General features: G+C 40.5%; 3 protein-coding genes and 1 long non-coding RNA gene across 15 annotated transcripts in view; 3 read left to right on the top strand and 1 right to left on the bottom strand.

Annotated features, from left to right (window-relative positions):
- Positions 1 to 4,033, top strand: part of tln2b (talin 2b) — a 91,163-nt gene extending 87,130 nt beyond the window's left edge. Inside the window, exons 58-59 of the transcript XR_013299585.1 lie at positions 2,340 to 2,469; positions 3,911 to 4,033. The gene's annotated coding sequence lies outside the window, so the exon portion shown is untranslated. The remainder of the gene's footprint in view (positions 1 to 2,339; positions 2,470 to 3,910) is intronic.
- A 6,107-nt stretch (positions 4,034 to 10,140) lies between these two features.
- On the top strand, positions 10,141 to 21,020 carry tpm1 (tropomyosin 1 (alpha)). Of its 10 annotated transcripts, none has more exons than XM_077596287.1 (10): positions 10,142 to 10,480; positions 10,679 to 10,804; positions 10,946 to 11,071; positions 14,852 to 14,985; positions 15,063 to 15,180; positions 15,278 to 15,348; positions 16,415 to 16,490; positions 16,857 to 16,919; positions 17,006 to 17,075; positions 17,569 to 19,271. In XM_077596287.1, exons 1-10 carry the CDS (start codon positions 10,367 to 10,369, stop codon positions 17,649 to 17,651), a joined length of 981 nt encoding a protein of 326 aa, XP_077452413.1. In that variant the 5' UTR covers positions 10,142 to 10,366; the 3' UTR covers positions 17,652 to 19,271. The 10 variants fall into 10 exon arrangements, with proteins under 10 accessions (XP_077452414.1, XP_077452413.1, XP_077452415.1 ...); XM_077596286.1 differs by lacking the exon at positions 17,569 to 19,271 and adding an exon at positions 20,271 to 21,020 and having other exon boundaries at positions 10,179 to 10,480; XM_077596288.1 differs by lacking the exon at positions 10,679 to 10,804 and having other exon boundaries at positions 10,141 to 10,480.
- Positions 21,021 to 21,272: 252 nt separating this feature from the next.
- On the top strand, positions 21,273 to 26,654 carry lactb (lactamase, beta). 3 transcript variants are annotated; one of them, XM_077596276.1, is made up of 8 exons: positions 21,274 to 21,740; positions 21,843 to 21,909; positions 22,201 to 22,391; positions 22,476 to 22,767; positions 22,854 to 23,019; positions 23,124 to 23,637; positions 24,576 to 24,834; positions 24,925 to 25,039. In XM_077596276.1, exons 1-7 carry the CDS (start codon positions 21,378 to 21,380, stop codon positions 24,582 to 24,584), a joined length of 1,602 nt encoding a protein of 533 aa, XP_077452402.1. In that variant the 5' UTR covers positions 21,274 to 21,377; the 3' UTR covers positions 24,585 to 24,834; positions 24,925 to 25,039. The 3 variants fall into 3 exon arrangements, with proteins under 3 accessions (XP_077452400.1, XP_077452402.1, XP_077452401.1); XM_077596274.1 differs by lacking the exon at positions 24,576 to 24,834 and having other exon boundaries at positions 21,273 to 21,740; positions 24,925 to 26,654; XM_077596275.1 differs by lacking the exons at positions 24,576 to 24,834; positions 24,925 to 25,039 and having other exon boundaries at positions 23,124 to 23,804.
- Positions 21,988 to 24,903, bottom strand: LOC144071304 (uncharacterized). The gene is made up of 2 exons (XR_013299598.1): positions 24,714 to 24,903; positions 21,988 to 23,601 (listed from the first exon to the last, which is right to left on the bottom strand). It is a non-coding gene; the product is annotated as an uncharacterized LOC144071304 (long non-coding RNA).
- Positions 26,655 to 27,813: the final 1,159 nt, after the last annotated feature.

Below are 27,813 nucleotides of genomic sequence, written 5' to 3'. Positions count from 1 at the left end.
AAAGGATGTTCAGCGGTATTCCATCATGTACTGAGACATCTTTGTGAACACCATATTTGGTGGTCTGCACTCATCCCAAGCAAGCAGACCCACAAGAGAGGAGAGGCTTGCATCATAAAGATTATGCTCTGGCTTCTGCCATCATAACCTTTGGAGAGAATGATGACCATCAGGAAAAATGTGGGGAACATTTGGCAACTATTTGCACTCGTATTCACAGCTTTGGACAACTCGAGTCTTCATTGAGCCTACCATGCATGGTTTAGGTCTTAGGATCATTGAAGGGAGTACTCGGAGACTCTCAACACGAAGGCCAAAGCCGGGATTTGAGCCTCGTATCTGTAAGGCGGGCGTGTTAACCACAAATTGCCACACTGCCTACTTTTCACATTTAATCCCACTAAATTCTTGCGTTAAGATGCTTGTCTGCGGCAAGTCGAGGAATTTTCCAGATGACAAGTAACACGTGTCTTTCCAAGCTGTTTTGTCCAGGAAGTCGTAACAACCCAGAAACATGTAGCTTGCAGAGTGGGTGGAAAACTGTTTAGAGTTTGTTGATGGCTTTTTCGCTTCCGGCCTCTTCTTGTCGAAATGGATTGGCTGTCTGTCGACGTCAGTGGCGCTCAAACACGATTGGGCGTCTATAAGAAATTTGTCATATCATGCTCTGCTCTCTAAGACAGACCAAATATCCATCACATATTGGTCACATATTTCACTGCAAGGCCTATACTTTTTTGCATGATAAAAGGGAAGTGCTCTGATCTAGGTTTCTGTAACATTAACCTCTGTTTTCTATCAAATATAATTTCAGGCGGAAGTCTTTTTAACTTTCATGTGATGTCATCTTTATGGTGAATTAATCAATTTGTCACAGATTAAGAAGGTGGAATTTTGTGGGTAGCTGGTGGTGTTTCGCCGTTTGCTGTGTGTGTTTGTGTGTGTGCGCTGCGGTAGGCTTCCTTAGCCAACATGTAAGCAAGGATGCAACAGTATTTCTCCGTCAGCAATGACAGCACGGCTATATTGGGATAGGGCTGAGACTTCAACTTCCCCAAGCTAAATTTGGACAAGTAAGAGTGAGAATATCTTCGCAATTTCATTTAACAGCCACTAATAATAGTTCTTAACAGGGTTCCTTGTGATTCTTTTTTTGGGGGGGAAAGTGCTGTTTGTCACAAATTAATGCTTCATAATGACAAGTAAACCAGAGAGAACATCTATGCCAACTGGAATTGATCTGTAAAGCCTCCTGGGATTGGAATCGCAGCACAGTGAAATGCAACACTTGGACCATCCGAACATTCCTAAGTCTTAATTTGGAAACTTTGCTTCAAGCTTGTTAGATGACCGACAGTCTTGGGCTCCACTCCCCATTTAGAGCTGAACAAACAGTCCATCCACACACGGTAGTAGTGATACAGTGTGGGCATTAGCAGGGAGACTTCACTTAAATGTGATGTCCCCAATAAATGGGTATTTGGCTAGAAAACTTTATACATATATATATATATATATATTTTTTTTTTAATTCCCCAAAGATATCATGTATTGTGAGACACTTGTTATCCGTTGCAAGTCTGAAGTTTTGCCCTTAAACCTAAGTATGAACGGCAAGTTAACATATGCCCTCATAGTTAAGTCACATTAATGGAGTTTATTATTTTAATTGCACAGTGCTATCAGTACCACTAATTCACATGTGTCAAGGTGGCGGCCCGGGGGCCAAATCTGGCCCGCCGCATCATTTTGTGTGGCCCGGGAAAGTAAATCATGAGTGCCGACTTTCTGTTTTAGGCTCAAATTAAAATGAAGAGTATAGATGTATATTAAATTTCCTGATTTTCCTCCTTTTAAATCAATAATTGTAATTTTTTAATCATTTTTTTCTGTGTTTTTAGTTCAAAAATCATTTTGTAAAATCTAAACATATATTTTTTTAAAAGCTAAAATAAACATTGTTTTAAACATAAACATTGTTTTTATCTATAAAAAAATCTGAATATTCGGGGCTTTTAATCCAGTTCTTCTAATCCATTTATTATAAAAAAAATCTAAATATTATATCTAAAATGGTCCAGCCCACGTGAAATCAAGTTGACGTTAAAGCGGCCCGCGAACCAACCCGAGTCTAACACCCTTGCACTAATCAGTATACAATAATACTCTTCAAGTATCTGTTTGGGACCATATTCATCATGTCTGCTTTCTCACTGCTATGTTCCAGCTGCTGTTTTGTTTCCTGGCTGAGCGACTGTTCACTTTCTGGGACTGACGTTTTTCTTTTCAATGGCCACGCCGGCCGATCAAACGTGTCTGCGGACACGGTTCGAATGCAGGTAGAGCGGAGACGTAGGCATTCCTCAACGTGGCCAAACCGCCGCGGCCCACTCGCTGTCAAAACGAAACCACAGTGGAATGTCTCCATCGCCGTTGTTTCCCACGCGACAAGTTCAGGCTTTGGTTGATGTAAGTTTGGTCATTTTTGTGGGCATTTCCACTTCCTCCTATGATTGAAGAAAGGATCACTGAATAAAAATAGGCCTTGATGGATTGAACTCATTTACGGCAGTAAAAGGTCGTGTTTGAGTGGCATTGACAGGGATAGATGTCTAATTCATTTGAATTGGAAGGGTTGGCAGTCATTATTTTCAACCAGCCTCTCCACAAGACCTCTATTGCTGTCAATGGCAACCGATGAGGTAAATGAGGTTCACCCCAAGTTTATACAGCAATGGTAGTATAGCATTTTTTAATTATAGTTAAGTTTTAGTAGTTTAGAATATTTTTCACCACTCATTCAGTAAGTTTTACATAGTTTTTAGAGTGGATGTGTTCGTTTGTACAAGTTTTCATTTATCTTGTAGTCATAAATTTTAGTACTTTTAGTCGACTTAGTTTTAGTTTTTCATACTTTGTTTTTTTTTTGTCAGATGTAGGATTCAAAAAGAAAAAAAAGTACATTTTTAATAGAATCCACCAAGAGATCTTCAAAATTAATGCAGGAACAAATACATCACGTTAGGTTTAAAGAGCACATCAAGACATTTTACAGTCCTGTGCAACTAAAAGAAATATCAAGCACAGACTGTCATTTGGACCGCACAAAGAGTCCCAGCAAGTCTCCACTGTCTCTGCTGCCTATCCGGGTTATACACAGTGAGAGAAAGAGACTCAGTCCATATATGGATGCAAATATGATAGAGTCACTCTCGCGAATAGTTCTCGCCCCGTGACGCGAAGTAAATGATTAAGGGTAAATATTTCAAAAGAGCTCTCAACATGCACACGTGCTCTTGTGAGATACTTTCTACACGTAGTTTGGGCGTGCAGAAATAATTAGTTTAAGATGTGGGAGACATTAATCATGTTTAGGTCAATGGTTGGTTAGCAGTCAAAGTCAACAAGGCATTTTCTGTTGACCAAAACAAGTATTACAAGTATTACAAGTATTATAGTAAAATTTTTAGTTGAGTATGAATAACTAATGTATAGAAACTGTATTTTTATTTGTAAGTTTATAGTCTCAAATCCCAGGAATGCTTCATAAAAAAAGTGTAAAGTTGTGTAATGGTGAGAATTTGACCCAGAAATGGATTCATTACTTCAATTCCTAAATTTAAATGAAATAATGAAGAGGTCATATTTTATATTCAAGAAGCTATTTTTCTTCTAGTAAACATTGCTTGGAAGCCTGCTGTCCAAATTAATTATCAATATTTTCACGTCTTTGCTAACCATCCCTCCGAACAAATAAACCTTGAAATAGATATTTTTGCTCAAATGAACTGTCAGAGCTAGAATTTAATTTTCCGCGAGGAGTGCTGCTTGACTTCTAAATGAATCATGACTGTTCCCCTCCGATGAGAACCCTCCACCCCAACACCCACTTTTTTTCCTCTTCTTCCAGCATTCTCGGTCAAAGCCGAGTGAGCAGCATCAGATATGGCCGACATTCCTGCTACTTGGTGTGTCCCCATCTGTTAGGGAGGAACACAAACAAACAGTATGACGGGAGCACCCCCCTCCACCCCCTCTAGAAGCCACAAATATTTCACAAACCTGACCTCTCGCCACATTTTGTGTCTGCAGAACTGCCAACCTTCACTTTGGGTCGAGTTACTGCAGACCTCAGCCTTTTTTATTTTGTTTTATTTTCCTGTCCATTCAAAAGGCGAGGCTCTCAAAACTGTGCAGCTCATTTGACCAATATTCATTTTCACACATTCTCAGCAGGAGAAAAAGGTTCCTCTTATTTTGAGGGGTCTTGTCAATTTCCCTGATTTCATATTGTTCTGGCCAAGAAACATAGCATAATTTCCAGACTCGATGTCCCTCCAGATGTCAAATTAGTCCTGCCAAAAAGCTGTAGTGGCCTCACCATAGTGCACACAAGCTTAAGAGTTTTTATTTCAGTTAATGATTAAATCAACAACACTGTGTCCAGATGGAGGATTTTGTCAAAACCTTAAACTTGTACATCTCAATTGCAAAAAGTGAAGAGGATATCTTATATTATCCTAAATAGTTAGTTCCTTAGCTTGCTTGGTTCCAGTAATTGACGATACATCATCGTAAATGAATCCATAAACTTCAGTTATGACTTTTTCTATAGGCTTTCTTGGCAGGACGCTTCAAACGGAACATAGACATTAGACCAAAACTGGGCCTCTTTTTTATTACGTTTGGCATGCTAAAAATCCTCTAAACAGTGGGAGAGATGACAGATCAACTCGTCCAACAGCATTTCACTTGTGCTACGCTACAAATCTTGGCAGATGCTCACCGTCTTCAAAGCGGCACCTGCGTTGGAATAACCTGTCCTTCAGAGTCAAAGAATTTCATTTCTAAAACGCCCCAAACTCCAATTTGTAACTTCATTCTAACTGAATGTACAAGTCGGACAGTGAATTGAATATTATTTGAAAGGGAAAGTCGCGGTCGAGCAACAAAGTAGATTATATCAACAAACAATCTCAATAATCTCAGAATCCCAAATCCCCCAACAGTGTGTTTAACATCGAGCAACGGCACTGAGCAGTATTCTTTCTCCGTGAGTTACACCTTTACTGACAGATAGCCTTTTCGCCATGCGGTATTGCCTGTCAGAGCCTTACTGCGGCAGTCCAGCAGTTCCCAGAGTTACTCTCACTTACAGCCAAGTACAGCTCCCAATCTATTTAAATGGATCATCGCTTTGATTAAACCAGCCCGCATCCCTGACCCAGCAAGGCTTGAGTTACAACTTGGGCTATGACATGCACTCTGATTATGCGCCGCCTAATGGTTATGACCCTGCATGGCGCTATCTGATTCCAGAGTATATGTGTATTTATATATCTGGTCTGAGCAGGTCTGCTCAAATCATCACATGGCATCTAAAGGGGGAATTGCCAAGATAGTGCTTCTAAGTGTTTTAACCACGTTGGCTTCAGGTCCACTTAGTTGGATATTATCTAATGCAGGGGTGTCAGACTCGGGTTGGTTCGCGGGCCGCGTTAACGTCAACTCGATTTCATGTGGGCCGGACCGTTTTAGATAAACTTAGATAGACTTTTTATAAATGGATTAAAAGAACTGGATTAAAAGCCCTGAATATTCAGTTTTTTATACATCTAAAACAATGTTTATTTTAGCTTTTTTATATATATTTTTAGATTTTACAAAATGATTTTGGAACTAAAAACACAGGAAAAAAATGATTAAAAAATTACAATTATTGTTTTAAAAGGGGAGAAAATCAGGAAATGTAATATACATCTATACTCTTCATTTTAATTTGATCCTAAAACAGAAAGTCGGCACTCATGATTTACTTTCCCGGGCCACACAAAATGATGTGGCGGGCCAGATTTGGCCCCCGGCCCGCCACTTTGACACATGTGTTCTAATGCAATGTCTGATAGCAGACTGATTGGTGTACTCTTATCACTAAATATGATCTGTTATAATTTTTCAATCTCTCTAAAAGCTATGAACGTATTGGCAGACACGAGATAATGACACAATGATTTATCATTGTTTTGTTTCCATAATGGGATAACTTTTACTACCGGACAATGAAAATGAAGCCAAGACTGTTATACCTATATTCGACCTTAATAGCTGTCATTACCATGTCTGTGACATTGAAATGCAAAATTCCATTATGGATAAAATTAAAATGTAAACATTGAAAAAAACTAAACCAGTCAGTGACGTCAAACTCCTAAAGTCCACCCTTTGTGACTTTGAACCAGTCCTTCAATGCTGGCCAGTGGCTATTCTGAGAATATTCAAAGCTTTATTCCTTCTCACCAGTAGGCCAAATGTTACAGAAAACCAAATTCCATCGATAAATCAGTGATGATTTTAGTGCAAATGGCTATTTATTATTCATTCCGTACCGATCTGGCATATCCGATTCTCAACTTGAAGATACTAAAGAAAGTTTGTGTTTTGTTTTGTTTTTTATTACTGTGTTGATAGTTTTATGTCCAAGATTATTATCTATTTATTTTGCTTCTCCATCGTCCAGTGAACCTAACAAGCATGTTTTGAGAATGTGGGAGGGAGCCAGAGTGCACCACGAGGGAAAACATGCTCAAGCCCTCAACTCAGGAAGGCCGACGATGAGATTCAAGAGTCTCGAAATTGTGAGTCTGATACTCTAACAACTACAATTTTTGATAGTCCGACATGGTGGACAACGTCACGGTCCAAATTCAAAGCAGAAGGGAAAAGAAGTCCGTATTCTCTGGACATCAGAGACCTATTTTAACCTAACCTTTCACACTGTCACTTTACAAAGCTTGTTTATGATCGCCACCATTGGTTTAAAGATGTGACTTGGGTTTATTTATCTGACCCACTCTTAACTATCTGACATTGTGGGAAAGTGAATATGAGGTGAATATGGATTCAGCTCATTTACAGCCACTGTCAAAGGCAGCTGTCTTCAATCCCAAACAACTGTTTCTAACCACTGATACGATCCGGATCAGGAACAGTTGTCCACGAGTAAGTAGCTGTAGTTCGCTGCCAATGTCATTGAAACATGTAGGAGAAGTGAACCTCATTCTCTCAACTCTTTGCTTCATAAATAACAAGCAATGGGTTGCAATCATTCAGTTTAATGCCTTTTATGCGTTAGGTGCACCGAGAAACACATTGGAAAATTCAAGTTCCATTCCATGTATTATGCACTAACATGGAAGCATTTAACAAATGGGGAGAGTTAGCACTTCTGTCATCAAAACACACTGCTATTTTTACCGCGCTAAGACGTCGACGGGGAAATAACATAATAGAGCTCATTTTCATTCCCAAAATGCCGCTGATAATCCAGCTAGGCATAACAAACCTTCCCATGAGTGTGTTCAAGAAAAATACAGTTCGGGAGGATAACGATCACATTACTAATCCTGAGGAAGGGAGCGTTTTGGCCTTCCCTGAAATATACTTGACTACTGTACTATCTGAAACAGTACATCAAGGTTTACTTGAAAGATTTTTTTTTTAAAGTTTATACATCCACAACAAGAATTAGGAATGACTCCCATTGATGGTGATTGACATCCAAGTCCTTTAAATTGGGAGGGCTGGCAGCAATTATTCGATATTATTCAAATGGGTTGGACGTCGATCGCCGTCAATGGCAATCAAAGGTACATTGAATTTTGTTGGGTTTGCTACCAAATTGTGACCTTGAACTCAATGAGGGTGAATTGAAATGAATTACCTTTATTGTCATTATACAAGTGCAATGCGATTTAAAGGTACACGGTCGATTAGTCGCCGGTCTTTTGGTCGCCAATCTTTTGGTCCCCGGTCTTTTGGTCGACCAGAAGGTAAGTGATAATTACCATTTAAATCGTTGTCACAATTCCCTAAATACAAACTGTGAATGACTATTTAGTCATACTTAATGCCCTGTTAATGATTAGGCTAAAGAAAAGCTCCAAATTTCCCGGACTTTTATTGTTTTTTGTTGGAGAACTTGTTAAAACCCTGACTGACGTAGCTTCTTAAAGGGACAACGCATGTACATAGAAACTCTTATACACTCACATGTCGGCTCAGTGAAACTGCTCATGGCCATTGTTGGCTTTTATTGATGCATAGACCGTGTTGTTTTACCTTGTTTTGTCGCCGGTCTTTTGGTCGTCGGTCTTTTGGCCGCCGGTCTTTTGGTCGCCCGTTATCGCGGTCGGGGCGACCAAAAGACCGCGACCAAAAGACCGCGACCAAAAGACCGGCGACCAATCGACCGCACACAGATTTAAAGCTTCACCATAAAGTGCACACATAAATAAGTAGTCGTAAATAGATTTATACATACAATGAAAATGAAGACAGATAAAAAATAAAAATAAAAATGTGTACAAGCTTTTTTTTAATTAACTTACGGTTACTTGAAAGATGACCTTAAGCCACTACATTGATTGTGATCCCACATTAAAAGAAATGTGATCACATTTACATGTCATGCCACTCGCCATTATACAAATGCCTCACTATTAGCACAAGCTATCCAAAAAGATTATCAAGATGTTTTACTATTATTGTACATGTCAGTCAGCAGTGAAGTCTTGATGACAAAGGATGACCCTTATGTGTGTTAAGTATGGAAGTTTAGATTCTCTAATCATTTCCTTTATAATAGGACATTTCTGGATGCTTTTCTAAATTGGAGGGGAGTCATTTGCCAGACACGGGCGACAATAATGCATCAAAGCTAGGGAAGCTTTAACAAGACAGGAATTATTTTAAGAGACATATCTAATGGCACTGGACCTCGGACACTTGGCACCCCAGGCTTGGATCCATATTACAGACCAAGGCAGGTGCATGAAAGAGAAGGAGTTCCTAAAAATATCCAAAGTATCTTTGTAAAGATTAGAAGACACTGGTGTGTCCTTGGTGCATACCCGTCTTGAGACGCTAGGCCTTCTTTTCAAGGAGCCATTTCATTATTTTATGTACTATTAGTTGGAATCACGATGAATGAGTAAAAGCTTCATCTTACTACGTCATATTAACAACTGTTTTTCATAATTGGGGTTTCTTATGAACTCATGAGCTACCATTGATGATGGTAGACATCCAATCCATTTCAACTGTGAGCAGCTGGCATTTTTTTCAGATTTTGGTCATCATACCAAACCCAAAAATATTGTATTTAACTGGCTCGCATGAAATTTGGTAAGCATATTTATTCTACGGACGGGCGGCCCGGTGGCGCGAGTGGTTAGCGCGTTGGCGTCATAGTTCTGGGGTCCTGGGTTCAAATCCAGGTCATGTCTATCTGTGTGGAGTTTGTATGTTCTCCCCGGGCCTGTGTGGGTTTCCTCTGGGTACCCCAGTTTCCTCCCACATTCCAAAGACATGCATGGTAGGCTGATTGGACATTCTAAATTTCCCCTAGGTATGGATATGAGAGTGCATGGTTGTCCGTCTCCTTGTGCCCTGCGATTGACTGGCCACTGATTCGGGGTGTTCCCCGCATCTGGCTCAAAGTCAGCTGGGATACGCTCCAGCACCCCCCTAATGAAGATAAAGCGGTTCAGAAAATGAGAAATGTATTATTCAGTTGCAGAACTATTACCTTTTAGTTCTAAATTAGCCCATTTTGTGCATCTGGGGTCTTTGGGCGTGGTGACTAATTGCATCTACTCCATGTGAACTGGGAGAGCTGGCAGTGATCATTCCCCAGCAATGACAGTGAAGATGTTTAAAAAAAAAAGAGAGAGAGAGGTACGGTACCTCACCAGTTTACAATGAGGATTTCTCAGGTGAACTCTTTGTTCCAAGTGTGGGTTGGGTTTGACTGCCCACTCTGCCATTAAATGAAGCTCCCCTCCCACAGCCAAGTCATGGCAGTCACCCACCTTAACACACACACGCAGACAGACACTGTATGTTTTTAAAAGCCCTCCACAGCTGCCTGCGGTCCAAAAGTCAGTCAAAGAAATGACTAGGAAAAAACACAGGGCCAGTTTTGGGTGATCAATAGAAAAATAATCATCATACAAAAGAGATATTATAAACTGATAGTATTAGAGCTCTTTCATCCGCTGTGCACTTCCGTGGCTCCTCATCCCATATAAAGACGTGTAAAAGTCAAACGGTAGGGAGGAGACGGATCGCAAGACAACCAGCTCCCCTCACTCTCCTCCTCCCACCCCCAAAAAAGTATTGGATATCTCAAGGAATCTGCAGGCCCCCCCTCTTCTAAGTACATATTTGTGAGGGCACAGGGAGGCAGAGCCTGCACTCCAGCTCCACGTTCACTGAGGCACACACGGCCCCAGCTCTTGCTCTCGTCCCCTGCTAACTTTTCCACTTTTTCTTTTACGGACCCTATCCGTATTGGCAATAAGTAGCCATGGACGCCATCAAGAAGAAGATGCAGATGCTCAAGCTCGACAAGGAGAATGCCTTGGACAGAGCTGAGCAGGCCGAGTCAGACAAGAAGGCGGCGGAGGACAGAAGCAAGCAGGTCGGTCTGAGTTTTTGCACGTCGAAAATTGCAGGAAAAAAAAGATGGTTGGGAAAATGAATGGATAGATGGACAGATGAATGGATAGACGAACAGACAGATAATACAGTCCATCGATATTGATTGATTGATAATATAGTGCATGAATGAATTGTTTTTGTCTCGTATAACTGGCTTGTCTTTGCAATGCATGTGAAGTTAGAGGATGAAATAAGAGAGTTGGAAAAGAAAATGCGTCTAACTGAGGACGAGAGAGATAAAGTGTTTGAGGAGTTCCAAACCGCCGAGGAGAAGCTGCTGAGTGCCGAGGAGGTCGCCACTAAGGTATCCGTTTCTCATCTGCGCTGATTTTCTTAACCTTGCTTTCTTTCTTTCTCCTGTCCTGTCCTCTCGTGTTCTCTGTGTCGTGTCTTTTCTGTATCTGCGTATATATGTGTGCCCCAAAAAAATTGAAACTGGTCTCAGCTTGAGGATGACTTGGTAGCTCTGCAGAAGAAGCTGAAGGGAACTGAGGATGAGCTGGACAAGTACTCTGAGGCTCTTAAGGATGCCCAAGAGAAACTTGAGCTGGCTGAGAAGAAAGCCACTGATGTAAGTAAGGACATGAGGAGTACACCAGGGCACCTTCACACTTCCCCTTCACCCTTTCTTCTTTCGCTTGTCATTACCACTGCATGGTCACCGTCCTTTCATTGTCATCTTGGGATCTGGATGTCTTCCACAACCCAATTATGGGCGTACATTTATGATTATATAGAGTCAAACTCCTGTTTAAAAAAATAAAACTGAACGTTTTTACATTTAACTCAAAATCTAGGCCTTAAAAAGTTAATATTTAAATGGCAATTCAGGTTACCTCTAATCTAGAATCACAGATCATATGTTCATTTTCATCATATATAAATACCTGCCATTTAATTTAGTGATTCAGGGATGTTATTAGTCCATTGTAATCACTTCAGTCAATTTTGGAGTTGGAAGCAACACAATTTTTAATTAGGACTTCAGCAGAAAAGACACCCTTGCTCTATTTTTGCTACTCACTCAATCATTTACAAGTCAGCCCAAAGAAAGTCACACTTCAGTATACATGACATCCACACCACATCTATTTTCAATATGGACACATGATAGCAGACGTATTAAATTTTGCACGCTAATCCTCTTCGTTTTATATGTCACTGCCTGCTGAGGTTTTTTTTCCGAAGTGAAAATCAAGTGAGTCTTCCCATGAGCACGGGGATCCAGCAGAGTGGATATATATAGCCTACTTCTTTATATGGTCAACATTGAGCTGCTGGCTGCTTGCTGAGCAAAAGGGGAAAAGCACATTTTCTCTGAATGGGCCAGCTGCATAATTTGGCCAAATATAGCCAGAGGTAGAAAACATGTAGAATAAAAGACATGACATTTTTGCGAGCTGAGCAGTATTTATTGCACGAAATTGTTATTATACAAACACTACATGGCAGCCATGTAATTCCAGACGTGAAAAGGCCAGCTGGAGGCAGAATTCTTAACGGTATGAGTAGCATTTAATCATGGAAAAGGGTCTTTATACCCAGAGGAAAAATCAGGCAACCAATAAAATGCCAAAGCAGAGATTTTGGGCCTTGAAACTTAGAACTGGGAGACAGCCATTTAAATCAATTGTGCATCAGTCGTTCATACTTAAACAGATTGTAATTTCTTATTTTAACACAAATATTGTATTATTCGACAAATGTTGTCAGATTGCGCAAAATATTTAAAATCAATAACATTTGCGTGTGTTCTTTCAAAGAGAGAAAGAGCAAGTTAAAGGTCCATCTGAGTTCCATTCAGCTGTATTTTGTAAAATACACTAACATTTTCTCTATTATTTTGCTGCATATTGTAATTTTTGGCCTAGTTTTTTTTAGTGTCTGCGATATTCCCACTTTTAAAAAAAAATATCTCTCTGTAATAATTTTGCATTTCACAAAAAAAAATCTAAATGTAGATTTGGAAAAATAACTAATTTATAGGGGAAAGGGTAAGGTCAGATTTGAATTCCACAAAATTATGCATTATTACAACTTTATTTTTATTGATCCGTCTTATTATCCGGTTTCTATAAAAACACCCAATATACGGTAAAAAGGGTATCTTAATTTTAAAGAATAAATTGATTAAAAACTGCAATTAGAAAACAAAACAAAACACAATTTGGCCACCATCGCGTGTATTGCAACACATACTCCAGATGATCAGCAGAGGGCGCTAAAATCCAGTCAATCACTGTACTCGTTGGGGCTGGAATGTACTCGTTCAAAGGGCGTGTGCGCTATTAAAGGCTCCTGTCCCCTTTTAATTTGACTTTCAGTTGCTTTCACTAGTCTTGTGACACGTTGCTTTTAATGATTTGACGAATACACGATCATTTCGTGCAGATTTGACAGTCAAACAATAACGCGCTTACCTAATGGACAGCGTGTCGTCATCACAATGACAAAACGTCATCGAGCAAATCATGAGCAAAAAGCAGCTTTGTGATTTTGCAAAATTTGTTATCGATACGCTACAAGCTAAATTATATCTGATGGGATTTTTTTAAAATAATTGTTGATTAGTCGTGAAATTGCTGTGTCTGACTCATCACGTTATCGCCAGGTTTTCAATGGATTTAGATTCACTTAAAAAAAATAAGTGTTATTAAAGAATTCCTTCAATTTCATAGCAAATTGATGTAACGTTCTGTTTAATTGAATAGAGGTTAAATTCGATGAATTAAATTCCATCTTCAAACTCTATAGTAGTGGGGCGGATACTAGTGCCGATGCAGCTCTAGTGACAGCGCGACTAATCAGTCAAAATTGACGTCCGTATCGACAATTTCGATCTTTGTATCGAGCTGCCCCCACTTGCAGTCGTGCTGTCATTCGTCGCTTGATTGAATGAGCGCGTTTGGCTTTACGCTGTGAGAGAGAATCGAGAAGAATGGCAGGAGCCTCTTCGGTGGAGGCTATCAAACGAAAGATTCGATCTTTGCAAGGACAGGCGGACTGCGCGGAAGACAGAGCCCAAAGATTCAACCGCGAGTTGCACGAGCAGCGTAAATGCAGAGAGGAAGTAAGACATCAACGAGCCTCTATCCGTATCGTTTGTATATCGGCCATGTATCATTCGAGATGCACCACTTCACCTGCTATATCTATTTTTTTATGTCTATATAGTTATATTATTATTTAGTGCTGAAACAACGTCATCTTCGATGTATGACTCCAGTATTCGCCGCAAATAGAAAAGTCTAAGCAAAAATAAAAGACACTTTTGTCCGTATAAGGTCAACGCAAAAACAACAGATTGGTTTTTCCAACCTTGAATTACAAGGAAAGGAAATCCCTTGGACGGTCAGAGGCTTATTCTGTTACAGGTTTAGTCGAAGATAGCTTTATCTTCTTTGTCGACTTGTTCTCAGCTTAGTTGCTCAGTGTTTAGTAGTAGATGACTTCCTTGTTCTGCTTTACTTTGAGATCAAGTTTAGTGGTTGTCATTGACGTGTCATTCATTTGAAATGGGAGTCTCTCCCTTTTCCAAGTGCATTGGACGTCTCTCACCGTCATTGGCAGCCAATAAGTTGTATACTTAAATACTAGGTTGTCACTTGTTATTTTTTCCAACTAAATTAACATGGTCATTTGTATATCTTATACTAGGATTTGAAATATTTTTAGTGGATCTCGAGCAGCCATATCAAATTTTCTCCAGCATATGTAGATTCGATTAAGCATTTATTTTAGGCTTAATTAGGATAGTTTGGCAGATTTTGAACCGTCCTTCCAAAAAACTTGACGAGAGTCCATGGGTAAACTGTGAATCTAAACACACATAACAAAGGAAATGACACATATTGTAAGCTAAATTTCAAAATACACAATTTTTCAAGTACTTATGATCTTAATGGTACTTCCGAGAACCTTATACTGTACAAAAAAACAAGAAAACACTCACAATTAATACAGTGCAGGTAATGTATAATTTAAACAGTAATTAGTGTAAATAAGAAAGTTAACACCATAAAAGTGCATATCTTTTAAGTACTACGACAAGAAAACACTCACAATTAATACAGTGCATGAAATGTATAATTTAAACAGTAATTAGTGGAAATAAGAAAGTTTACACCATAAAAGTGCATATCTTTTAAGTACTCTAATATGGGTTAGACTTAAAAGACTTAGCACATGTCAAAAAGCAGAACAAGTAAACCCTCTAAGGAAGTCCATTCCTGACATGTGACACAAACGACAACTGAATGGTTTGAATAATTGATTGTAGCCGCTGAATTAGAATGTGATTATTGTAGGGAAAAAAAGAGTGAAATTACACTGTACACTGTACTTCTGGTAGGCCGAGAGCGATGTGGCCTCCCTCAACAGACGCATCCAGCTAGTTGAGGAGGAGTTGGACCGTGCTCAGGAGCGTCTGGCCACGGCTCTGACCAAGCTGGAGGAGGCCGAGAAGGCTGCCGATGAGAGCGAGAGGTACCTTCTTCTCCGATTTCTGGCACCGTTGCGTACGCCAGCTTCTTTCCTGACTTTGTCGGATTGTCTTCTCACAGGGGCATGAAGGTCATTGAGAACAGGGCCATGAAGGATGAGGAGAAGATGGAAATCCAGGAGATCCAGCTCAAAGAGGCCAAGCACATCGCTGAGGAGGCTGACAGAAAATACGAGGAGGCGAGTTTTTCCCCATCGCTGTTCAACTCATCTGCCGCCAATGCCGGCGATAGACGTCGATAAAGTGCCGTAACACTTATCTGCACTACCCCTAAAGGTCGCTCGTAAACTCGTCATCATTGAGAGTGACCTTGAGCGTACAGAGGAACGTGCTGAGCTGACAGAAAGGTAACGGTCACACCGGAATCCGCCACTTCACTGCACTGCATGCTAACAGTACACCGCAAACGCGCAGAACAAAGTATTTTTGTAAATGAATTCCCGCCTGACCCGTTTGAATGTTACGCACTATGTTCTTACTTCTAACTGTATGTGCCGATCATTTGCATTTTCCTTCTTCGGCTTGAAATGGTCGCGGCTTGCACATGATCGCCACTCACAGACATTGGCGAAGGATGGACGATGAGCTAAGGGTTGCGGAACAAAGCATGAAAACACTAAACTTCTCAGTCCGACAGGTACTCAAAGACCTAATTAACGCACGTGTGCTTTTGATTTTTGTATAAGGCGCTCATGCATTCAATCATTCAGAAAAAAAGTGAAGCCTTCTGCTTTGCTTGCTGTGCTCGTGATCCTCTTTGTGCTTTTTATGTGTCATGGTGACCCAATTTGGAGCATAATTGAATTCGTATTTGCCAAGTGTGGATTGTATCTTGCCACTTTACGTGATGCAATTTCTCTTGGGCTCCAACTTTGGCCATTTCATCATTTCATGCTTAACCGTTGTTCTTTTTTTTTTCTCATGATTTTCAAACTTTTCACCAAGCAGAACAGGACAATTTGATAAAGTATTCCACAAAATAATAAGGACGCTGAAACAGCACCCTGTTTTTTGTCAGCCTTATCATATGGGCACCAACAAATATGGGTGTTACGAAACACCATTGCGTACTCAACAAAGGATCGTGTCACCTCTGTGTGGAATGTAAAGAAAAGAAAAAAAAACATACAAACCTGTCCTTTGTTTGAACTGCTTGGGAAAAGCATGCCTTAACACTACAGGGACTGAGTGATATATTTCTGTTAAAGGACAACACTGGCAGTAATCTCACCTCCACATTCCTATTTACTTCACTTGGGGTTCCTTCTGGATTTCATCCCTGTAGTTCTTATTGATCTTGTTTCTTCTCTCTCCCCCCTTCTCTTCCCTCTTTTTGTTTCTTTCCTATCTGGTTCTCTCCATGGCTTCTTCCCTCTCTGTTCCCTCTCTTTGCACCTGTATCAAACAAACTAGCAAATGCTCCGAGCTGGAGGAAGAGTTGAAAACTGTGACCAACAACCTGAAGTCACTGGAGGCCCAGGCTGAGAAGGTAAAAAGTCCACTTATAGACCAACTGCATGCTGGGAAAGTTCCACCCCGTCTCCTCGACGGCGGGGACAGAAGATCTTGAAACCAGATTCTACTAGATTGGATTGGATAACTTTATTCATCCCGTATTGGGGAAATTTCATTGTGGCAGTAGCAAGAGGGTGATTAGACAGAACAACAAAGCAAAAGCACAAAGTACAAAGCAAATCAAAGTAAATGGGATCATTAAGAATCAACAAATCAAATCATTAAGACAGAAAAAGCAGCAAAAACACAAAACAAGCAAGAGTGGACGGATGAAAAATAACCACTTGAAAGCTGACTATAATCCGCATTTGGTTGACTTAATATTACTTTTGACTCACAGTACTCTCAGAAGGAGGACAAATACGAGGAGGAGATCAAGATCCTCACCGACAAACTGAAGGAGGCAAGTTTCGCGGCTGGACATTTAAGATCAGGAACATGTAGCGCCCCTCTTGTCGTACTCTTACGTCTATTTTTACGTCCACCCAGGCCGAGACCCGTGCTGAGTTCGCTGAGAGATCAGTAGCCAAGCTGGAGAAGACCATTGATGACCTGGAGGGTATGTTTGTTCTTCTTGTCCCCACAATGAGTATCTTGCTAGTTGCGGTATTTCTTAGCGTCACTATGGATGTCAGCTGGGATTGTTTTTCTCCACCTGCGATTTTACGGATGATAAGTTGTAGGAATGCATCATGTGTTTAATTAAACACAATTAAACAAACCTAACACATTGAAATACTATTCAAAATGGAACAGTTGTAGCACATAGGCTTAGTCCACAGTGAGATTATATTTGGGGAAAATTCTCTCCGATGGCAAAAACTCAAAAGGTCAGGTTTCGGTTGAACATTTTTAAACCCTGCAGAGGTCTTTGCATTCATTAAAGCCGCCTGCCCTTTCATTCCTGTCATTCTTTGGTGTGTAACTTTGCTTTCCTCCTTTTTTTCTCTTTCATTCCACTTTGAATGATCTTCTCCACCTTTTCATGTCACCTTTGCCCTGCTCCTCCCGTCACCACCGCACCACCCTTCGCGTTCGTGGCCCACCCATAGATGAGTTGTATTCTCAGAAACTGAAGTACAAGGCCATCAGCGAGGAGCTGGACCACGCCCTCAATGACATGACTTCCATGTAAATGTTCCACCTGCCGTGCATGTTGTTTTATGATTGCGAGTGCTCCATCTTTTAACCATGGCCATTTAATCAAGTGGTTTTAAAGAACGTGTGAGCACTCACTGGTAACTCCAATTAGGCTCCTCTTTGATTTGACAGTTTGACCGTATCGGTACGATTAGCGTGCGCAAAGAGGAGATAGTAATGCACGTCATGTAAATAAGGGTACACAGTCGATTGGTCGCCGGTCTTTTGGTCACCGGTCTTTTGGTCGCCGATCTTTTGGTCGCCCGGAAGGTAAGTGATAATTACCATTTAAATCGTTGCTCAAATTCCTTAAATACAAACTGCGAATTACTATTTAGTCATACTTAATGCCCTATTAATTATTAGGCTAAAGAAAAGCTCCAAATTTCCCGGACTTTTATTGTTTTTTGTTGGAGAACTTGTTAAGACCCTGACTGACGTAGCTTCTTAAGGGGACAACTCATGTACATACAAACTCTTATACACTCACACGTCGGCTCAGTGAAACTGCTCATGGCCATTGTTGGCTTTTATTGATGCGTAGACCATGTTATTTTACCTTGTTTTGTCGTCGGTCTTTTGGTCGTCGGTCTTTTGGTGGCCGGTCTTTTGGTCGTCGGTCTTTTGGTCGCCCGTTGTCGCGGCCGGGGCGACTAAAAGACCGCGACCAAAAGACCGGCGACCAAAAGACCGGCGACCAAAAGACCGGCGACCAAAAGACCGGCGACCAAAAGACCGGCGACCAAAAGACCAGCGACCAAAAGACCAGCGACCAATCGACCGCACACCTAAATAAGCACGGACCCTTTTATTTATTCATGAGACACGCATGCAAATCAATTTAAGTCTACTAATGTGTCCTTTTAAAAAAAAAAAAGTCCCATTTGAACATGGTGGCTGTTGATGCGGTGCCTTAAAGGGTTTGGTTTCCCCCTTGGTTAAACTACTTTTTCTCTACCTCCCTCACAGATAAATTGTTTACATCTCATCAAAGACGCCTCCTTCGGGCTGAGTGGCATCTGTCTGCTCTCTCCAGCCTTCCCTCCATCTTCCTTTCCCTCTTCATCTGTGCTCTTCCCTTCCTCCCCATGTTTGTTCTCATCCTCATGTCAAAGTTCATCCCATCTCTTGTACAGAATCCTAAAATCGTTCTGCGTTGTATAAAAAGAATAAACCTCATCCCTTCCATGTATGCTGTATCTCTTTACTCTCCCTTTACCTATTTATTTCCACTCCAACCTAGAGGTCTTTCTGTGTATGTTGTCTCTATACTTTTCTTTCAACATCTCAGCAATCCTTTCTCTCGCTTTGTCGTTTTAGCCTTGTAGAAGGTGCACCGAGCATACTCAAAAACGGAGAAAAAAATACTGAGCCAGTTAAGCTTTTCTTTTTAGAAAGTCCAAATTTTTCGACATGGAGCCGTGCAATGGGGAATCTTTAAATGCTTTGAGGACAGGAGGATTGAGATGGGATTGTGAGCAGGAAGATTATGGTTAAGTAGGAAGATGATTGATTAAAACAGACTGAGGAGCTTTGTGCACATCTCTGTTGAAATATGATGGCTTGTGGGCACTGTACGTTACGCAGCATTTCAATAAATGGACGATCCAAATCATCTGAGTGTTTTGATGAATTGACATAAATTAGGCCAGAGAGTGATAACAGTGGAGTCTTCGAAAAACACCAGGGAATAATGAAAAATGATTCACCACTTGCGTTATTATTTGTTTCAGTGGCAGTATATTTGGAAAGTTCTAACAAAGTTTCAATGCTAACAAAGGACTAATATTTCCCAAGAATAAAAACTGAAGTTGATGCGTCTTTAAATGTTAAGGACATAAATTTGTTGTAATTGTTTGTTTTTTAAACAGTTCCGTGCAGTATGACAAGGGTCAAAAATGGGATTACATAAGATATTTTCATAACATCCCACATTTTGTTTATTAAATGGACAGATTGAGGGTCATTTTTTTCATTTGTGTTTTTAATTGGCATTTTTTTTTAAACATAGGGTAATATTATTTATTTCATTTATAATTGTCTTTGTATTCCACTGCAAGTAAACATGCTGGCATGTTTTGAAAGACAATCTTAATTTAAGCACATTACTTTTAAATGTTAATTGCCATCTTGTGCTCGTACCGATGAAATATGAATAATACCATACTATAATTCTCTGATTAAATATAAACGTTTTTTGAGATGCCTTCAATATCCTGAATATCTTTTCTCACAAAGGTAGGCCGCCTGCAGACTTTGCACTTTTGATTTGCTCCTCTGCATTTTTGTTTTTGAATTCCTGTCTCACTGAAATAATCCCATTCCGGAATAGCTGCCATGTCACTAATACATTACATATATTTGCCATTGAATAGGAAATGTGTTTTACAATGGGAATTATAATCAGGATCATCTTTGCATAGTTTTGCCCGTGTGCTTTGATTGTTAAAAACTTAACTGAGTGTGTATAGTTTCTCACAATGAGTAAGTTTTGGAGTGCTGTGGAGAACTGGTTAAACATGTAATAAGCTTGATTATTAACACAGTCCTAGCAGCTTGTTGTCTCCTAATCACTGTAGCGCAACTAACACTTGGTTTTTCAACTTCCTGATAGAGAAACTTGCCCATGCTAAAGAAGAGAACCTGGACATGCACCAGATAATGGACCAGACTCTAATGGAACTGAATAATTTGTGAAAACACAGTCTTAACTCCGACATGCACTGTGGTTTGGCTTATTTGTATGCACCTTTGCTACTTTGTAAAACTGTACCTTGCCCATGGTGCAGCACAAACAGCCAGATGCTATTCCTATCGCACCGTCCTGCCTTCAGTGGAACTTAAACAAGGAGCTAAGGGAAGTCAAACTGAATCATTCCCTCTGATGAAGCCCAAAGTCAGAAACATGTTTGTTTTTGCAAGCTAGTTTTTATACTGACAAATATTTTCCTTGGGTGGAATTACAGGTGACTTTGGTTACAATTACATTTTTTTTCCTACATCTGCATTTAGAGATTTAGAGTTATTCTATTCCACATTAAGTTTTGCACATACCAAAAGACAAAATGGAGAAATTTAGCACTTGAACCACACAGAAAATGCCTTTCATTTTTTGCAATCTGTACAAAAGACTCTAGATGCACTCCTGTTGTGAAATTTCAGTTTAGCTATAAACCGGTGCTAGTTATTTCATGTAGGCTGTATTAGTTTTTGCAACATCCACAGTACTAAATTTGTTCATTTTGTCTGGATGGTTTCAGGCAGCGACTTGTGCATTGTTTTAGCATTTTAAATGTTAAAGATGTACATCATGTTTAAAATGTAAAAGAAATCTGAAATAAATTAAAGCACGTTTTGAAAGCTTTCTATTTGTATTATTATTACACCAACATTACTATTATTATATTGTTATCGGCAACACTGATTCCTTTTAAAAGGCTGGTAGCCCCACCCAAGATGGCCGCCAACTACACGCGCTGCCATAAAAATGAGCTGCTGTGAATTTATGTTTATCACCATTTGCAATGGGAAAGCTGACACCAAATGGATGTATATTAAATGACTGAAAGAGTTCAGGAGTTTAAGAAAACTTTGTATAAATACATGATGATCGGCATTTGATTAGTCAGGTCTGGCCGGACCCCGGAAGTGAGTCGCGGTGCATGGCTTGGTGTCACAAGTGTTGATGTTTTCGGAGCAGAGTTGATGTTTTTTCTTTAAAATGTCCCAGTTATTAGTGTCAAAGCTCTTTTGTGCCAAATGCACGCTGCTCCCCTCACGTGTGCCCCCTCTTCTGATAAAAGAGATCGGTGGAAAAGCTGCTAGTCCGTTCGAAAAACTCCATGTTGTGAACTTAAGACGACCCTACGTGAGGACTTTCCCCGTAAGCTTTTCGAAAAAAAAATATTGCACATTTTCCTTTTTGTGGGTGTGCGGAGCCGGTTTGGGAGTTGCCTTGGGCTTCGGATTCAAATATTACACGTGGGATCGCAATGGTTCGTATCATACGATGGCGATACAGACACAGAAACATCGATACGATGCAGCAATCGATGCAAGCAGAGTGCTGGTGGAGCGGATACAGGTATGCGGACCAAAACAGGTTCCACTAGGCTGGCTCGCCTTCTGCAGATTTCTTTTTATGATTGTTTGTTTGTTTGTTTAATTGGGTCTGTCCTATCGCCAGACTGAGATCGGAGCACCCGGCTTGGTAGTAGGGGTATCCGTCGATGGAGTGACAGTCTGGAGCAAAGGTTCGTGCACGGCTTTATAAGTGAATCAAATAAAGTTTTGATGAGTTTTCATGCCCACAGAACAATTTTAGACCAAAATGTATTTGGGTATTTTTTAATACATCCATCAAAAACTCCTTCACTGCCATTGACGGCAATAGACGTCCAATCCATTTGTGGAAAACCCATCAGCCCACTTCTCCCAATTCTAACTAGATTGAATGTATCACAATTGCACTGAAACACATTTGTTTATCTACACTTAATGAGTTGAGTCCACTTATTGATACTTTTACGCTTGATGGAATTCAGGGTTCGGTTATGCCGATTTGGAGAATCGTCTACTTTGTGGCCCGGAAACTGTAATGAGGATCGCCAGCATCAGTAAATCACTCACGTCTGCGGCTGCCGCGCGTTTGTGTGAGGAAGGGAAACTCGATCTTGATGCGCCCGTCCAGAAATACATCCCAGAATTTCCTCAAAAGCAATTTAATGGACTAAATGTAAGTTAATGGCCGTGCACAAATCCGTTTCTCAGTCTTTAGCTATGTAGTCTGCAAGTTTATTATCATTTTATCTACTTCTAGGTCACAATAACGCCTCGCATGATTCTCTCCCACCTCAGTGGTATAAGGCATTATGAGAAGGATCCAACTAAAGTGAGGCGGGACATAGAAAAAGCCAAGCGACTTTTGAAATCATCAATGAAGGAGAAAAGGGAGGATGATACCAACGAGGAGAAGGTGAAAACTAAAGAAGCTTCACAGGGCAAAAAGAAAAATGAATTTGAGCATGAGGAATATTACTTGCGGGAACATTTTGAAAGTGTCACTGAAGCTCTGGGCCTCTTCAAGGACGACCCACTCATTTTTAAACCAGGTAAATCATGGGGCGTCGGCGGCTCATTTCTTCATTAAGATGCTATTTTAGTTTTCATAAATAAAGATTTCACTCCTCCTCCTTAGGCACCACGTTCCTTTACTCCACCCACGCTTACACCCTCCTCAGCGCCGTCATTGAGCAGGCCGCCGGCCAAGCCTTCCTCGACGTCATGATGAACCTCTTCCGTGAACTCGGAATGCTCCACACCGTGCCTGACCAAAATGAGCCAATTATTTACCATCGTGCCAGGTAATCAAATTCCAGGTATCACTGTATGGAGAACAGCACGGTTGACATTCCCGGTCTACGCTGTGGTTTGAATTTCCTGTTCTAAAAATGATTGTCCCCCACAGATACTATCATCGGAACAAGCGAGGACGGGTTGTGAACTGCCCTTGCGTAGACAACTCGTACAAGTGGGCGGGCGGTGGCTTCCTCTCCACTGTGGGGGATCTTCTGCTCTTTGGTAACGTTCTACTCTATAGTTATCAGAGGGCTCAGATCAAAATGGACACCGTTGGGCTGCTCCCCGGCTTCCTGAAACCCCAAACCGCCGTGGAACTTTGGACGGCGGCGGACAAAACGGAGGGCAGTTGGGACAAGGATGGGCACTACGGCCAAGGTTGGCTGGTGGTGGAGAAAGAGCAGAAATACGGGCAATGCAGGAAGCGCAGACACTACGTGTCGCACACAGGAGGCGCTGTGGGGGCCAGCAGTGTTCTGTTGGTGTTGCCCAGCGAGGAGATGGAGCAGGGAGATATTGTCCTTCCAAAAGGAGTGGTCGTCACCATTCTCACCAACATGCAGTCGGTGGGCCTCAACAGCACAGCCCTGCAAATTGCACACGAGTTTGACAAAGCCACAAGCGTAAGTTGTTTCTAGGAGGGCTGACTGATAGCTTTTTGAGTGCGTTGTTGAAATTTTCATGGTTGGGGATGTCTTTTTGTATAAAAGGGATTCATTTAGACAGCTACTTAAAAAAATAGTCTTGTGTCAAACAAGTCAATGCAATTAAAGTATGATTTTTTATTCAATTATGAAAATTATGTCACTATTTTGCAGTCCACTAGGTGGTACTCACCACTAGAAGAGGTAAGTGTCAAAACCTAAGCAACAACCTTATCTTTTGAAGAGGAAATTTTGTTTTATTATACTTCCATGATTATCATATTTTTAATTGCTTTTCTATTTTTCACGTATCCATTTACCTTCTGTGATGGTGCAAAATTTGTCTCTTGTTTCAGGAAAAAAATAGTCGTATTTCAAATCTTTTAGTAGGAATAACTGCTTGTTTTTATAGAAACACTTGAACAATATTTTACAAAAATGTACTTTTAACATGCAGCAGGTTCAAAATGTCGTTAGTTATTTTTTATTATATACAACAAATCTATATATACTTTTAGACAAAACATTTATATTGAAATGTGGTTTATTTGCTTCTAAAAGCAGGGAAGGAGATTGAGAATTTGACCAACATTTTCAGGAAAAAAAAGAATAGGCCTCTTCACAAAGTAAAAAGAAAATCCAGCATTTTCTCGCATGATCTAATTTCACAAGATTGTTATTTTAGGGGGGGGTAGTGATTTATTTGACCATCTGGCTTTGCAGTACATGCAACTGCATCAGGGAATCCAGTACAAAACGGCTAAGTCAACAGTAAAAGAATGGCATGTACATTATTAGAATGCTGCATTTGGTCAATTGTCACTCATCAAATTTGAGATCACCATTAATAGCAGTTAATGACTTTTTACATTTGTACAACACTTATGGTTTGTTCCTTGTCTATATTTTAATTGCAGTGGCTCTGATTTGATTGAGTTCGACCCTAGATGATCGACTATAATACCAATCCATCTCATTCCAACTCATTTCCACCTGCGTTGAAAGATGCTGAAGTCAGCTCTTTCCATAATAGCCACCATTCCAAAATATCTCACCATGTGGATGTTAGCAGAATTTTTCCCCGTGGAATCGTCATACTCTTGGTTGAACTTTCCAGTACTCTATAGGATTCTGCTTCCTCTGTGGATTGGCTTTCAACATCCTGTGTGAACAAAGGTTACATCAACGCTTTATAAAGTAATCCACTTTTTGCTCCTTTTAAATGTTTTTCCTCATCGTACATGTACTCACTTATGTGTAAAATAGATAATAACCATGATGACCACTAAAATGAGGAGGGCAACAAGCACCAGAGCAACAATTAAGCCCGCCTGCTCGTTATTGGAGCTTCTGGTGAGTAGTTGGAACTCCTCGCATCGACTCCCTTTGTAGTAGTTGTTGCACCTAAAAGTAGCTCAGTCCATCAGAACACACTTCCTTATCAACAGTATGTTTGTTTTTCTATAACTTACACGCATGACAGTGTTTCCATTGAGGCGAGCCTATAGCATGTACCTCCATTCATACAATAGGCAGCATCTTGCCCATCACATGGCGCTCCATGTTCTGTCGCAACAAAGCCACATGTAAGAAAAGGTTGCTTGCTTGAAAGGAAATGCTTTTTCGTCCTGCAATTGTATTTTTACCTCCCATCATCTGGACGGTTTATCTCTTTGGTTTAGCTAGGGGAAAAAAGGATAAATGAGAATGGACTCATTAGCTTGTTCGATCAATGCACCCCTCCCATTCCAAATAAATTGTCCGTGTCTCGTCGTCGGTGAGATTGAGACATAATACGTCATTGCCAGCCCGTTTCAAATGGACTAGACGTCTACCACCGTCAATAAGCAGTACCAATCTATAAAGACTTGTTTAGAATAAAAACAGTTGTCCTTACCTGCTTGTGTAATATCAATTGCCAGAGTTTCCAATGTCACTCATTGAGTTGCCGTATGCCTTTCACCTGGAGCTTTAAGGATAGGTGTCACGTGGGCGTGCACCTACCCCCATTATGAAATATGTTGTGAATGCAGTTTGTCCACATTGCAGGCGAAAATGGCGATACTGGCTCGCTGTGGACGGAATTGTCAGTTTATTTGCTGGGTCAGCACTGGAATCCCAACAGGACCCTCAGGGTGATCGATGATAATGATCTGTGTTTGACCACTTGTTTTGATGTCAAATGAAAGGAGGCTCTTGACTCTGACATTACAGGCCAAAGATGGGTGAGGCAATCTTTGTTTTTTGTCTGCGTAGTTGAGATTCAAATGAATGATTGGCATGGAAAGAAGGCACGAATGGAATCGTGGGAACTCAAGTTAAGGAATGCAGTCAAGCGCTTCCTTCCAAAGAGCTTATTAGTAGTGCTTTGTGCCCAGAACCGTTAGTTGACTCATCAAGTGGCGAGTTCTCATCATTGTTTGTAGCTTTATTAATGGGAAATTGTGTGGGGCTGCAGGCTTGGCCGAGGTTCCATTCTGACAGCACAACAGGCCTCGTTTGCATGCCCTATTATTATTTCAAAGTTACTGCGCAACTACAAATGATGCTGATAGATTGACTTTTTGTTTCTCTTCGCAACCCACGGTTGTTCCTACCCAGTTTCACGTGAAATACTTTTAATAAATTAATTATGTTGCAATGTTTTAACTTTCAATTTGCATTGTCATGGATAACTTGACTTGGATTTTATTAACAGTTTTAGACCCACTTTAGGACTTTACATCTTAGATTATTGTACAATGATTCCAAAATGGTTAACATTATTTTATCTAATATGATGTTTTTATTGGAAGCCTGATTGATTAGTGGTTTGTGGTCAGTTTACTGTATTGCAAATTAATAATGAATGTCAATTGGATTTTTTTGGTTGCTTACAATTCTACATTTCTAATTAAAAACAATTATAACCCAGTGATAGATTACTATTGTTTGTGACCATATGTAGGATTCTGGATTCCAATTGCTTACATTGCTTACAGTTGGTAAATACTCAGCAAAAAAAAATAGGCTTCAGCCCTTTATTTCACACACAGTTTTAGTATTACTTTCCAAAAACTTGAAAAAAGAAAATATTTTGGATGTTGTATACTTATATAACTAGATGGGATAGAGAGTATGTTATTTGATTCATACTGACGATCTGGAACCGCCGTAGGCAACGTTTACGAAAGAATGTGGTGGTGTAATTACCTTTTGTAGCAACTGACAGTACACCATACCATATAAGAGCGCATCATCATATATTCTTTATCCTCTCCGAAGAACAACCAATGCTGAGAAGTCCAGCTCATTTGTTTGTTTGTAGATTAATAAATACTACATTATACTGTTTTTTTTTCAACCTGGGAAATTGATTGAGGAAAGAATCCAAGGAATTTAAAGTTGGGTCAAGAAGAAGAAAACAAAAATAAACTTGTATCTCAATGCACCACTGCGGCCAGCGTTAAATTAAGTTCAAACCATCATTCTGCCTGTAGTTACACTAAGCTTGTGTTCATTGTTTTTTCTGTCCCCCGTGGCAAGCACCGATTGATGTCTTTTCTATTCATTTGAATGTGTTCTGATATTTTGAGATACGAGCTTGATGAAACTTTCAAAAGTGGCCTCTTTTTGTGCTGTATCCTTCTAACCTATCGCATGCTGGGTTCATATTATGAAATATTGCAGAATTCATCCCGGGAATGATTAGGATGCCCCCTCTTTTTTTAGCCTTTGGCGCTTGGGTGTCTCGTTATCGCGAGGAAGCTGAAGGAAGTGAAAAGAAGCGAGAGTGTTTTTCACCGTCGACGCTTCCAGAGAGCCGTAAGTAATTCCTATTGTGGCTTCTATACTCGAACGATGATTTAGAAATATTGCAATTGATTTGAACGATTTTCCCCCATTTTTACATTTGCGCTTGTTTTCTCGTTGACGTTGTCACTCGCCGGACTACCGCTTTCAGCATTTCAGCACTTGGACAGCGCCAGTACCTTCGCGATCCTTCGTCCACACACAAACGCGCACACACGCACGCACACGGAGCCCCCGGTGTGACGACGACGGCAGTGGGGAGGGGGTGGAAGCCCATAAAAAAAACGTTGAAGAGCCACCCCCCAACGATGAGACCGTCTCCCCGTACTCGGTGACGGCGTCCCACCGCTGCCTCCGCCGAAG

This window comes from Stigmatopora argus, chromosome 3 (assembly GCF_051989625.1).
Source record: "Stigmatopora argus isolate UIUO_Sarg chromosome 3, RoL_Sarg_1.0, whole genome shotgun sequence".
Classification (NCBI taxonomy): Eukaryota; Metazoa; Chordata; class Actinopteri; order Syngnathiformes; family Syngnathidae; genus Stigmatopora; species Stigmatopora argus.
This window is presented reverse-complemented; position numbering and strand designations above follow the sequence as displayed.